The following is a 12,064-nucleotide window of genomic DNA, read 5'->3' as shown; positions in this document are numbered from 1 at the left end:
TGGCGGGGGCGGGTTCAAGCGCGGAGCTCGGCCCCTGCAGCCCCGGGCGCAGGGCTGGGAGCGGGGCCAGCGCCGGGGGGGCGGCGGGGACGGGCCGCTGCGGGGACCCGGCCCGCAGCCCCCGCTCCTGCCCCTCTGCAGCCCCTGGGCCCGCTCCTGCCCTCCCCGGGCGCAGGGATGCCCCGTTCCGTCCCGTCCTGCACCCCCTCGGTGCCGTCTCGTATCCCCCGGTATCGATCCGGCGTCTCCCGGTCCCGTCCCGCACCCCTCGGTCTCGTCCCGCATCCCCCCGGTCCCGATGCTGCTCTCCCCGTCCCATCCTCCAGCACCGATCCCGCCTCCCCCGGGTCCCATCCCGCAACCCCAGTCCCGTTCCTGCCACCCCTGGGTCCCGTCCCGTATTCCCCGGTACGGATCCAGGCCCCTCCCAGTCCCGTCCCGCGCTCCCGGTATCCCGGGGACACGGTATTCCACGTCCCCCAGCCCCGATCCTTCCCCCTCGGTGCCATCCCGTGGGATAAGGATGTTGGCTCCTGCCTCCCCTGCTCCTGTCCTCCCTGTGCCACCCCATTCTGTCCCCTGACCCCGGGGTGGCTGTGTTCCCCTTGGGTTCCCCCATCCTGGGGAGGGAAGTGGGGTCCAGCTGCGCACTCGCCATGAGATCTCCAAGTTTCACCTGTGTCCCCACATCCCAGTGTCCCCCCGTCCCATTCCCATGTCCCCATGTCCCCTCAGCCTGTCCCCGTGTCCCCCAGCCCCTCCCAGTGTTCCTGTGTCCCCCCATCCCGGTGTCCCTGTGTGCCCCCAGCCCTTCTGCTCCCCTTGTCCCGTGTCATGTCCACTGTCCCTCCCCTGCATCCCAGGAATGCTGCAGTGGGGGTCAGGGGTGAGAAGCCCCCCCGCCCCACCCCCTGGCTCATCCCGTGGTGCTCCTGAACAAACCCGTCCCTCCTCCTACTCACAACCCTCCCAGAACTCGCATTAACTTTATTTTTGTCCGGATTTTAAGTGCTCCTGCGTGTGATGACCCCCACAGGGACAGGCTGGATGACATCGGCATCCGGGCTCTGCTCCCTCCCCTGCTCACTGAACCCCCCCAAGTCCTCTTTCCCTTTGCTTTCAGGGACTCCCCCGTGTCCAGGGCCTGACTCACTCCCACCAGGAATGACGGGAGCCTCCTTCCCCCCTTATCTCCGGCCGTTATTTTCCTCCCCCGTCAGCAGATCATCCCAGGATGTGTTTTCTCCTTTTCCCTTATTGCAAAACCCACATCCAGCAAAACTTCCCTCTTCGAGCAAACAAATAAACCCCAGAAAGCCGGGCTGGCTCTGTGTCCCCACACTGCCCTGGGCCCACACATCACATGGAGCATCCCACAGACGGGAATTTGGGGAGCTGGTCTCCCAAGAAAACAAACAATCAATCCAGGCTTTGGAATACTTTCTGTTTCCATCCCCTTGCTCAGGCTGGGAAGGAGGTCTGCGGGCCGGGTCCCTGGATGATGTAAATCCATGATGTCAGGACGCAGCCGCCGCTTTCCACCCTGAGCTCACCCCTTTCTCACGGAGCGCTCCGGGGAGCCGCGGCTCGGGGGGGGAGGCTTTTCCCAGCCCGGGTTTCCCACGCCAAGCACTGGCTCCCGGGATCCAGCTCCCTCGCTGGTGGCCCTGTTATCACTGATTGCCAGCATTCCAGCCTGGAGCCCACCTGGAACAGGCCCTGTGGGAGCTGGGAATGCTGGACCAGCTCACCTGCATCCCGCTGGGCCTGAGCGTCGCCCGGCAGAGCTGGGGGTGGGATGGGGGACATCCTCACCCCCGGAGCAGGAGCCCTGGGTGGATGTGCTGCACCGCCTGGCACGGGCACACGGATTCCAGAGCTCCTACCTCAACCTGCCCGCCCTGGAGAGCTTCCTTGGCACCCTGGCACGGCGGGTGGGTGATGCCGAGGTGTGGCACTGGCACGGCCATCGCCCTCCGGGAGGGTGGGGGACATCCCTGGCTCTCCAGGAGCAGGTAGCTCCAGCCCCCGAAACCTCCACAGCAAAGAGCAGCCAACACCCCAGCATGTCCCCCACGGAACCAGGATGCCCCTCGTGGACCCAGGATTCCCCCCCATGGAACCAGGACCAATGACCCCCCTCTGGGATCCCTGTGCAGTGAGTGACCCGCTCTGGGATTGTCCTCTGTGTCCACATCCCTCGGTGGCACCTTCTCTTCCCAGGGGTGGGATTCCCCCATTCCCAGCACCTCCTGAGGGCTTGGCTCTGATTCCCTCCTCCCCCTTCAGGACCCCCAAGGTCCCACTGTTCCATAAACCTCCCTGTGCAGGCTCCCGAAACGAGGACACTGGAATTATTGCACAGGGACCTGGGGGTCCTGCCAAGTTCCTGACGGCTCCTTCAGCTCCTCCGGCTCAGGGGGGAGGCTAAGGGGGCTCGGGGGTCAGCGAGGGGTTGGGGGTGGGCACCCCAGAGCTGCAGGAGGTCCTGGATGGGTGCCCCACATCAGCATCCTGGTCCTAATAACACCTGATCCTAATAGTGCCAGAATCCCATGCTAGTAAAGCCTGATCCTAACAGTACCAACATCCTGGTCCTAGTAAATCCTGATCCTAACAACTCCTGATCCTAATAAAATAATATCATTCTGGTCCTAATGATGCCTGATTCCAGCACCAGCATCCCAGTCCTAATAATACCTGATCCTATTAATGCCTGATGCCAGAACACCAGCATCCCAGTAAAACCAGCATTTCAATCCTAACAATGCCTGATCCTAATAGTACCAGTATCCCAGTCTTAATAAAGCCTGATCCTGTTAATGCCTGATCCCAGGAACACCAGCATCCTGGTCCTAACAATACCTACTCCTCCCTGCACCAACATCCCTGTCCTAATCATCCCAGTCCTGATGATCCCGGTCCTCGGGCAGCGTCTGGTGGCCGTGGCCGCCTTCGGCACAGGCTGTCTCCAGGAATAGCTCCGAGACCTGATTCCTGCCCTTCTCCTTTATTCCAGCCTGGCAGAGGACAGACCCATTTTTCAGGCTGCCGGCCTGGCTCTGGCAGCAGGACGGGGCAGCTCAGGTCAGGCAGCCACGCTCAGAGAGGGGGGGAGCACTTCCTTGAGCCCCCCCGGGCCGTGGCTGCGACAGAAATCCCCCCAAAATCCGAAGCTCAGAGCCCCGAAACGCGTTTCCAAGGCAAAAAGGAAGGCGGGAGCTGGCGGGAGCGAAGAACTGGAACGGAGAATTGTGTTTTCTTTTAAATGTCATGTTTTTTTAAAGCTCGTTTTTTTGCACTCGGGTTTGGCGAAGCTGAGAAGGCTGAAGTGACAAACCAGCTGTCCCCCGGCGCGGCGCAGACACCCACCCTCCTCCCCCCCCCCCGGAACCCCCCCCCGCACCAACGCTGAACCCCCCGACCCCCTGCCCACCCCCGCGCCCCAAAATCGGGGTGGGCGAGGCGGGAGGGGGGAGTGATGTCGCTGATGCTTCCACAGAGGGGCTGCGGCAGCGCTGTGTCTGTCGGGGGGTGCTGCAAGGCAAAGCCGGCGCTGTGAGGGCGCTGGTGGGTGGGCGCGGGTCCCCCAGCGCCCCCTGCCCACCCTTCCCGCTCACCCAGCGGGGCTAAGCCCAGTAGACGGGGAGGGCGCTGCAGAGGATGCTCGCCGTGGTGCCCAGGAGGGAGCGGTCGGCCAGGGGCAGGGAGATCCTCTGCTCTTCCTGCGGAGCCGGGGAGGGAGAAGGGAAAACGAGAAATGAAAATACCGCGGCCCAAATCCTCGCCGGGGGTCTACCCCCCGCGCCCCAGCAAGCCCCAGCCGGGTCACCCCTCACCTGCCGGTGCTGGAAGGTCTCGGCCACCGCGTCCAGCCCCGGGATGTTGTCCTTGTCCACGCGGGTGACGTAGCAGGCGCGGTGCAGACGGGATCTGTAGCTCACCAGCAGCTGTTTGAAAGTCACACCCGGGTCGGCTCCGTCCCACGGCCCCCACGACCCCGTGCCCCCCCTCCGGGTGCCCCCCACTCACATTCCTGTAGTCATAGATGAGGGTGGCCGCGTTCCCGTCCCCGCTGTCCAGGTAGAAGGTGGCCGCATCCTCTTCCAGGGCCGGCCCTCCCCACAAACCCATCCGCAGCACCTGGAGAGGGGTCGAGGGGGGAATCTCAGAGCCTGCAGCACCCCCTACCCTCCTGGTGGGCATCAGGAGGGGGTCCTTGGTGATGGCACCAGGGTTTGCCCACTCACGGTGTCGGCGTGGCTCCGGTCCACGTGCAGCCACATGAGCAGGGCGCCGGCGATGATGACCACGAGCAGCACCACCACCACCACCACGATGAGGAGGCACCTCAGGTGGCGGCAGCTGCCCAGCAGCTTGCGGGGCAGGTAGCACAGCAGGCGAGGGACGAAGCACAGGGACTTCTTGAGGCAGCTGGAGCAGCCGGAGCAGCCGCAGCAGCCGGAACAGCCGGGAAGCTTGGGGCACTTGCAGCACTTGGGCAGGCAGCAGCACCGGGCACACTTGGCACAGCACATGGTGCAGGGCAAGCAACAACCTGGGCAGCAGCACCCCTGCTCCGAGTCCTGGGGGTTTGGGAAAAGCGGGGGGGAGGTGGGGTGAGCGGGATGGAGGTGGGAGGTGCGGGGTGCAGGAGGGTTGGGGGTGGGATTGTTGTGGGTAGAAGCTGGAATCCCACTGCTACTGGGCATTCCACTGCCCCTCAGCGTGCTGCTCCTCCCATCTCAGAGCCCCTGAGTGCTGGGAATGCAGTATCCCAGGGACTTTTCCCATGTCAGAGCCCCTAAGTGCTGGGAATGCAGCATCCCAGGGGCCCTTCCCATGTCAGAGCCCCTGAGTGCTGGGAATGCAGCATCCCAGGGGCCCTTCCCATGTCAGAGCCCCTGAGTGCTGGGAATGCAGCATCCCAGAGGCCCTTCCCATGTCAGAGATCCTGAGTGCTGGGAATGAAGCATCCCAGGGGTCCTTCCCATCACTCCTGCACTGGTGCCTCGCTGGGATGAACAGGGCAAAGCCCTGTGCCCAGCTGGACGTGGGGACGTGCCACTCTGCAGGGACTCACCTCTTCTTCCTCCACCACCACCTGCTTCATGCTGCTCTCCATGGCAGCCTCCTCCTCCTCCTCCTCCTCTTCCTCCTCTTCTTCCTCCTCCTCCTCCTCCCAGCCCGGCCTGCCTGCAGGGACCGGGTGCTTTATACCAGGGCACTGGGGTGGGGACAGGAGCGGCCCCTGTGAAGGGTTTGGTGTCCCCAGAGGTGCAGTCGGGCTCTGGCATGTGACCCTCCTCACTGGTGTTTGCCGAGCACCCACTCCCAGCTGGATCCTCCTGGGAACACGCAGGTCAAGAGGCTCCCAGGGCACTCGGTGGAGGACACTCGTCCCCGGGCACGAGGAGCTCTCTGCTGCCCAGGAGCGAGGGGTCAGGGCCAAAGCAAACCCTCCAGGGTGGAGCATCCGGCCGTGGCTGCGGCCAAGGGGAGACCTGGCTCGTGTCCCTTCGCCAGCTCGGCCACCTGGAGCTGCTTGAGGTGGGCAAAGAGCAAACAGGGCATTAAAGCTTTCCTGTAATCCTCAGGGGTGGGGTGGGAACAGGGTCACCATAGGGTTGGGACATGTTCCTTGTCCTCATTCTTGGTCCTGAGGGTGCTCAGGCACCACTGCCTGTGGCTTTTGGGGCTGCACTGTGGATTTTTTGGGGGTGAGAGTGGTCCCAGCTCTGGCATGTCACCCCAGCTGGCAGAGGAACGCTTCTGTGCCTTGGCTCTGCCCATCCACGAGGCTCTCCTGCAGCTGGGCTCAGGCTGGGACCTCTCTAACCCCCCCCCTGAGACCCCCAACTCTTACAGCCAGGTGTGGGGTTTTTGTGTGCCCCCCCGTTTCACGCTGCCTCCTTTCCCAGGGTGACAAAGGACCATGAGAGACCCTCCAGTGGCTCCTGGCTGTTTGCTCTAGGACACCATGGGAGCCCTTCTCGCCTTCCACAGCCCTGGGCACGCTCTTGACCTGGATCCTTGCCAGGGCAACACAAGGTCAGGCATTTTGTGGGGCAGAGCTCTGCTGGCTGCGGGTCAGCACGTGTAGTTTTCCCTCCTGTTCCCGGCAAAGTGTCACCCCTTGGGAGCTGTGACCTCCCCCTTGCTGCCTATGGCAGTGACTGTGGGGACAACACCGAGTTTACACCCCTGGAAAGGTCAAATCAACCTCCCAGGGTCTCTTTTCCCTCTCCCAGCTCCACTAATCCTCAGTTTTCCAGTGCAGCTCCAGGAGGTTCCCCCCGAGGTTGCTCCCTGTTGTGGGGCAGAGGGGCTGGAGTGGATGGGGATGGGGACTGGATGGGGATGGAGGGGAGTTGGAGCAACTGGATCGTGGTGTCTGTGGATAACCCAGGGCTTGGCTTTCACCAGGGATGTGACACAGACCCTCTGTCTCTATCTGCACAAGGAGGGGACAGGGGCAGGGACATTTCCAGGAGGGCTGAAAGTGCAGAGGTTGCTCCTGCCATCCGTGGAAACTGGGAGTGCACAGGTGGGGACACTGGGAGCCTGGTCTCTGACAGGGGTAGTCGTGCCACTACCCCCCATGTCTGAACCCTCCCAGGCTCGTGGCACCCCAACCCGAAGGATTCACCGTCCCACCCTGCACCCCACAAGGAGACATCCCTGGGACAGCCCCACCACCCCGGGAAGGACGAGAGCAGCACGTGGAGGAGGGGGCAGAGGCTTCACTTTGCAGACAGAAGCAAATCCCAAAGCAAATCCCACTTTTTTATTGTGAGTGACACGTGGGAAAGCCACCACGGTGCCGAGTGACGACAGATGAGAGCACTCCCACAGCGGGGTGGCTGCCCCCAGGATGGGCACCGGGAGGAGGAGGAATGCCTGGGCATCCCAGGAGGCAACACGGGGATGGTGACATTGGTGACATCCCCTTCTCCCTGTGCCATCCCTCTGGGAACCAGTGCTATGCCCAGTACACGGGCACGGTGCTGCAGAGGATGTTGATGGTGGTGCCCAGGATGGAGCGGTCTGCCAGGGGCACGGCGCTGTTGTCCCCAACCTCCTCAGCCTGTGGGACAGAGAACGGAGCAGGGGCTGCCACCCTCGGCAGCCACAGCAAACCCCCAGCCCCACGTGTGCCCCTGGCTTCCCAGGACGCAGGGGCTGGGATGTGGATGAGCCCAGTGCGGCTCCACCCCCATCCCGGCTCCATCCCCGCTCACCTGCCGGCGCTGGAAGGTGTCGGTGACAGCGTCCAGCCCCGGGAAGTTGTCCCTGGTCACACGGGTGATGTAGCAGGCGCGGTGCCGCCAGGACCTGTAGCCCACCAGCATCTGTTGGCAGACAGACCCCGGGCTCAGCTCGGCACCACCCCGTGCCCGCCGTGCCCGTCCCCGGGCGCCCCCCGCACACCTTGCTGTAGTCGTACACCACCATGGCCGAGGAGTTGAGCCCGTCCCTCACCGAGAACGTCCCGGTCCTTTCCTTCTTGCTCATGGAGAGGTGCTGGGGGGTCCCTTCGCCATCCAGCCCGTGGATGGTCATTCGCAGCACCTGCCGGGCGGAGCGGGGTCAGGGAGCTCCAAACCCCATCCCTGCGAGGCCGGGGCCGTTCCCAAACCCGCCCCCCCGCAGCCCGTGGCCCCTCCCTGCCCTCACCGTCTCCGCGTGTGTCTCGGTGATGTGCAGCCCCAGGAGGAGGAAGGCGGCGATGACCACCACGAGGACCACCACCACCACCACGGCGATCAGGAGGCACTTGAGCTGGTGGGGGACGCAGGGCAGGCGGGGGGACTCCGTGTACCTCTGGAGAGGGGAGCGCCCGGCTGAGCCGCCGGCCTGGGGCCGGGCACGGCAGTGGGTTGCCTCGGGATGGGTGGTGGGTGCTCCTTACCGGGGGTGCCTCCTCCATCAGCGCCTCCTTGGAGCTGTCGTCCATCTCGCCGGGTGTTCCTGTCCCTTTGCCAGCCGCGGCCGGGGGGATTTATATGGTCGCGGGTGGGTGGGGGGGAGGTTGTGGCCGACCCGGCTGCCAAGGTGCCACTTGTGCTGTTTGAAGAGCCAGGGAGGGGACATGAAACCTCCGAGGGCCCTTTCCCGGCACTTGTCCAGCAGCGGAGGGTGGGTGCCAAGGCAAACAGCCGGCGGCAGAGCGTGCCCGCCCTCCGCACCCCGTCCCGGGCTCTGGCAGCGGCCCCAGCACCCTCGGCACGTCCCCGGGGGTGCCGCAGCCCTGGCTGGGCACGGGCAGCTGTGGGTGTCCCCCACCCCCACCGGGGAGAGGGCGAGGAGCTGGCTGGGCTCATTGTTCCCATGGGCGCCGTGCCAGGGACAGGACAGATGGACACCCGGGATGGGAGAGACGGGTGCCTGGGACGGGTCGGGCGGGGTGGATGGGTGCCCAGTGCGCCAGAGCGGGCACGGAGCTGGCGCGGGCAGCGCTGCGGCGCCGAGCCGGGAGAGCCCCCGCGGTGCCACCCACCCCTGCGGGTGCCCCCCCTTGTCCCCCACCCCTGTGCACCCCGAGGGAACCCAGTGGCCGCCCCTCGCTCTCCCCAGCGCGGAACCCCGTGTTCGCTCGCCGGTGAGGACACGCGGACACGCGCGCCCGGGGATGCTGGTGCTGCCACTCAGCCGCATCCCTCCCTCTCTCTCCTCCCTCTCTCCCTCCTTCCCTCCCTCCTCCCCGCAGCACAGGAGCATGGTGTGCTGCAGAGCCGCGGGTCAGGCGCCGGCAGCCTCTGCTGACACCGTCGCTGCTCCTCCACACTGACGTCTCCGGGGGGAAAAAGGAGAGGAAAAGGCTTTTCCACAGCTCCCGGGCACAGCAGGATTGGGAACGGCTCCCGGCATCAAGCAGGGATAAGGCCGGGGCGTGATGGAGCTGCGGCGCGGGAGAGGGATGCTGAGGGACCGGCTCCCTGCTCTCCTCCTCCTCCTCCTCGCCGCGGCCTGGCTCTGGCTGCCGGCGGAGGGGCGGCGGCCCCCCCGGCCCCCTCCTTGCCCCCCGACCTGCTCCTGCACCAGGGACACGGCTTTCTGCGTGGATTCCAAGGCTGTGCCCAAGAACCTGCCCCCCGAGGTCATCTCTCTGTGAGTCCCCGGGATGGGGATGGGGACAGGGATGGGGACAGGGAGCGGGTCATGTCCCAGCGGCTGCTGGCTGCCCTGGGAGGGGGCAGATACAGCCTCTCTGTGCCACATCGGGGGGCAAACGAGGTCAGGGTGGGGTCCGGGCAGTACGGGGGGGCCGCGGGGGGAGCATCAGGCTGGGGACAGCCCGGGGCTGGTCCCGGTGCCCTGCGGTGGTGGCACACGCAGCCATCCATCAGTGACAGACAGAGCAGGGCTGCAGCCTGCCCACAGCGTGACCTTGGCGACAGGAGCCCCGAGGGGACACGCCTGTGACCTTGGGGACCAGAGCCCCGTGGCTGGGGGGGTCCTCACCGGGGTCCCTGGGGGCACAGCGGTGCCTGGTACGGGTGCGTGTGACAGAGACGTGTGTGTGCATATGTGTGTGTGTACATGTGTGTACATGTGTGTGCACATGTGTGTGTGTGTTTACACCCGTGTCTGTGCACATGGCCTCGGGCCAGGGGCTGCCGCAGGGCGTGGGCAGCGATGGGTGGGTGCCAGCCCCCAGTGCCTCGGCCCCTCCGTGCCCCCCCCAACAGGCTGCTGGGGTCCCTCTCCCCCTGCTGAGGGGGGCTGTGGTGGCACCCAACGGGTGACACTGGTGTTGGGGGGCTCGGGGGTGGCAGTGCCACCCTGCTGCCGTCCCCTCTCTCCTGAAGCTCCGTCTCTCCGGCAGGACGATGGTGAACGCAGCCTTCACGGAGATCCGGGAGGCAGCCTTTGCCCACATCCCTTCCCTGCAGTTCCTGTACGTCCCCTGCTCCCACAGCCGGGCCTCCTGGCACCCCTGGCGCCCACCCAGTGCTGACACCTCCCCCCTCTCTCTTTGCAGCCTCCTCAACTCCAACAAGTTCTCGCTGATCGGGGACAACGCCTTCGCCGGGCTCTCGCACCTGCAGTACCTGTGTGTGGGGCAGGGACGGGGACACGGGGACAGGGACAGCCTCGGGGAGGGCACGGGGAGGGTCGGGGGATCCTCGGGATGGCCATGCCACCGTCTCCTCCCGCCGCAGGTTCATCGAGAACAACGACATCCAGGCGCTCTCCAAGGGCACTTTCCGCGGGCTCAAGTCCCTGACACACCTGTGAGCACGTGGGGGTCCCACGGGGGGCACGGTGGGGGTGGCTTTGCCAGAGATGTGTCCCCACGACCCTTCTTGTCTCGCAGGTCCTTGGCCAACAACAACCTGCAGACGCTGCCCCGGGACCTCTTCAAGCCGCTGGACATCCTGAGTGACCTGTGAGGCTGCCACGGCACCGGGGACCCCCGGGACACCGGGCTGGGGAGAGGGTGACATCCCGGGGCTTGGGAGGAGGACCCTGTGTGCTGGGGCCTGGCAGGGATCCCTGGGACACCGGGCTGGGGAGAGGGTGACATCCCGGTGGGTGCTGGGGGTGACTCCGTGCCATCCTTGGCAGGGACCTCCGTGGCAACACGCTGGCCTGCGACTGCAAGATCAAGTGGCTGGTGGAATGGCTGGAGAAAACCAACACCACGGTCCCCGCCGTCTTCTGCAGCAGCCCCGGGCAGTTCGAGGGGCAGCGGATCCGGGACCTGACGCTCGGTGACTTCCAGTGCATCACCACAGGCAAGGGATCACCGTCACCCCTCACCCCGCTCCTGGGCGCCCGGACCCTCACTGCCACCTCTCCCCTCCCCAGATTTCGTGATACACCAGGTCCTGCCCTTCCAGGCGGTGTCAGCCGAGCCCTTCACCTACGCCAGCGACCTGTACGTGGCCCTGGCACAGCCCAGTGCCAGCAGCTGCTCCATCCTCAAGTGGGACTACGTGGAGCGCAAGCTCCGTGACTTCGACCGCATCCCCGGTGAGGCAGCGGCCGGGGGGGGCCGATGGGACCCTCGTTTGGGGTGACCCCGGGGAGGGCAGAGCCCTGATGTGCCCGCGGTCCTGCCGGCAGCTCACTCGGCCGTGCACTGCAAGCCCATCGTGGCGCAGGAGCAGCTCTACGTGGTGGTGGCCCAGCTCTTCGGCGGCTCCTACATCTACCGCTGGGACACGGCCGTGGACAAGTTCATCAAGATCCAGGACATCGACAGCCAGAAGGTCCGCAAGCCCAACGACATCGAGGCCTTCCAGATCGAGGGGGAGTGGTACTTCGTCATCGCCGACAGCTCCAAGGCGGGCTCCACCAGCCTCTACCGCCTCAACCAGAACGGCTTCTACTCCCACCAAGCGCTGCACGCCTGGCACCGCGACACCGACGTGGAGTACGTGGAGAACGACGGCAAACCCCGGCTGATCATCTCCAGCAGCTCCCAGGCGCCCGTGATCTACCAGTGGAGCCGGGCGCAGAAGCAGTTCGTGGCGCAGGGCGAGGTGGGGGAGATGCTGGACGTGCAGATGGTGAAGCACTTCAGGTCCAAGCGGGACCAGTTCCTCTGCCTCAGCCGCTACATCGGCGACTCCAAGGTGGTGCGCTGGGAAGGGCAGCGCTTCGTGGAGGTGCAGACGCTGCCGTCCCGCGGCTCCATGGTGATGCAGCCCTTCGCCGTGGGGCAGCGGCAGTACCTGGCGCTGGGCAGCGACTTCTCCTTCACCCACGTGTACCTGTGGGAGGAGGAGAAGCAGAAGTTCGCCAAGTTCCAGGAGCTGTCGGTGCAGGCGCCGCGGGCGTTCCGCTACGTGCCGGCCTCCGACGTGCAGCTCCTGCTGGCCCCCAGCTTCAAGGCCAACACGCTGGTGTACCGGCACGAGGTGGTGGACCTCAGCTACTAGGCGAGGGTGGGAGTCCCCCCCCCCGAGGGATGCCGCGTCCTGCCCGAGGACATGCATGTGCCCACCATGCCCGCCCCATGGTCACAGCCCGCTCCCAGCCCCACTCCTGGCCCCCCGATGTCACCCACCCCCAGGGCAGCTCCCAGACCCACAGTGCCTCAGTTTCCCCCCCC

At 65.6% G+C, this 12,064-nt stretch overlaps 2 protein-coding genes across 2 annotated transcripts; one reads left to right on the top strand and one right to left on the bottom strand.

The window, feature by feature from the left end:
• Positions 1–3,411: 3,411 nt before the first annotated feature.
• On the bottom strand, positions 3,412–8,136 carry SFTPC (surfactant protein C). Its single transcript, XM_027703486.1, has 10 exons — positions 7,913–8,136; positions 7,678–7,824; positions 7,432–7,572; positions 7,242–7,352; positions 6,996–7,087; positions 5,084–5,192; positions 4,251–4,586; positions 4,033–4,143; positions 3,840–3,950; positions 3,412–3,725 (listed from the first exon to the last, which is right to left on the bottom strand). The coding sequence occupies exons 1-10, from the start codon at positions 7,955–7,957 to the stop codon at positions 3,630–3,632; spliced, it is 1,299 nt and encodes a 432-aa protein (XP_027559287.1). The 5' UTR covers positions 7,958–8,136; the 3' UTR covers positions 3,412–3,629.
• A 539-nt stretch (positions 8,137–8,675) lies between these two features.
• LGI3 (leucine rich repeat LGI family member 3) lies at positions 8,676–12,054 on the top strand. Its single transcript, XM_027703520.1, has 8 exons — positions 8,676–9,111; positions 9,830–9,901; positions 9,986–10,057; positions 10,167–10,238; positions 10,322–10,393; positions 10,573–10,742; positions 10,816–10,980; positions 11,074–12,054. Exons 1-8 carry the CDS (start codon positions 8,897–8,899, stop codon positions 11,889–11,891), a joined length of 1,656 nt encoding a protein of 551 aa, XP_027559321.1. The 5' UTR covers positions 8,676–8,896; the 3' UTR covers positions 11,892–12,054.
• The last annotated feature ends 10 nt before the right edge of the window (positions 12,055–12,064 follow it).

The sequence above is a fragment of the Neopelma chrysocephalum genome, unplaced genomic scaffold (genome assembly GCF_003984885.1).
Source record: "Neopelma chrysocephalum unplaced genomic scaffold, ASM398488v2 Primary Assembly neopelma1_232, whole genome shotgun sequence".
In the NCBI taxonomy this organism is placed as follows: domain Eukaryota; kingdom Metazoa; phylum Chordata; class Aves; order Passeriformes; family Pipridae; genus Neopelma; species Neopelma chrysocephalum.
The sequence above is the reverse complement of the archived record's forward strand: the minus strand, read 5'-3'. Positions and strand labels throughout refer to the sequence as shown.

Excerpts from the sequence above, each read along its gene's own strand:
- LGI3 (XM_027703520.1), top strand. The coding sequence starts at position 8,897 with ATGGAGCTGCGGCGCGGGAGAGGGATGCTGAGGGACCGGCTCCCTGCT. Across the intron at positions 9,112-9,829 it reads CCCCCCGAGGTCATCTCTCT|GACGATGGTGAACGCAGCCT; the intron begins GTGAGTCCCCGG and ends TCTCTCCGGCAG. Across the intron at positions 10,981-11,073 it reads TGACTTCGACCGCATCCCCG|CTCACTCGGCCGTGCACTGC; the intron begins GTGAGGCAGCGG and ends TCCTGCCGGCAG.
- SFTPC (XM_027703486.1), bottom strand. The coding sequence starts at position 7,957 with ATGGACGACAGCTCCAAGGAGGCGCTGATGGAGGAGGCACCCCCG. Across the intron at positions 4,144-4,250 it reads ACCGGAGCCACGCCGACACC|GTGCTGCGGATGGGTTTGTG; the intron begins GTGAGTGGGCAA and ends ACCCCTCTCCAG. Across the intron at positions 3,951-4,032 it reads TCATCTATGACTACAGGAAT|CTGCTGGTGAGCTACAGATC; the intron begins GTGAGTGGGGGG and ends ACTTTCAAACAG.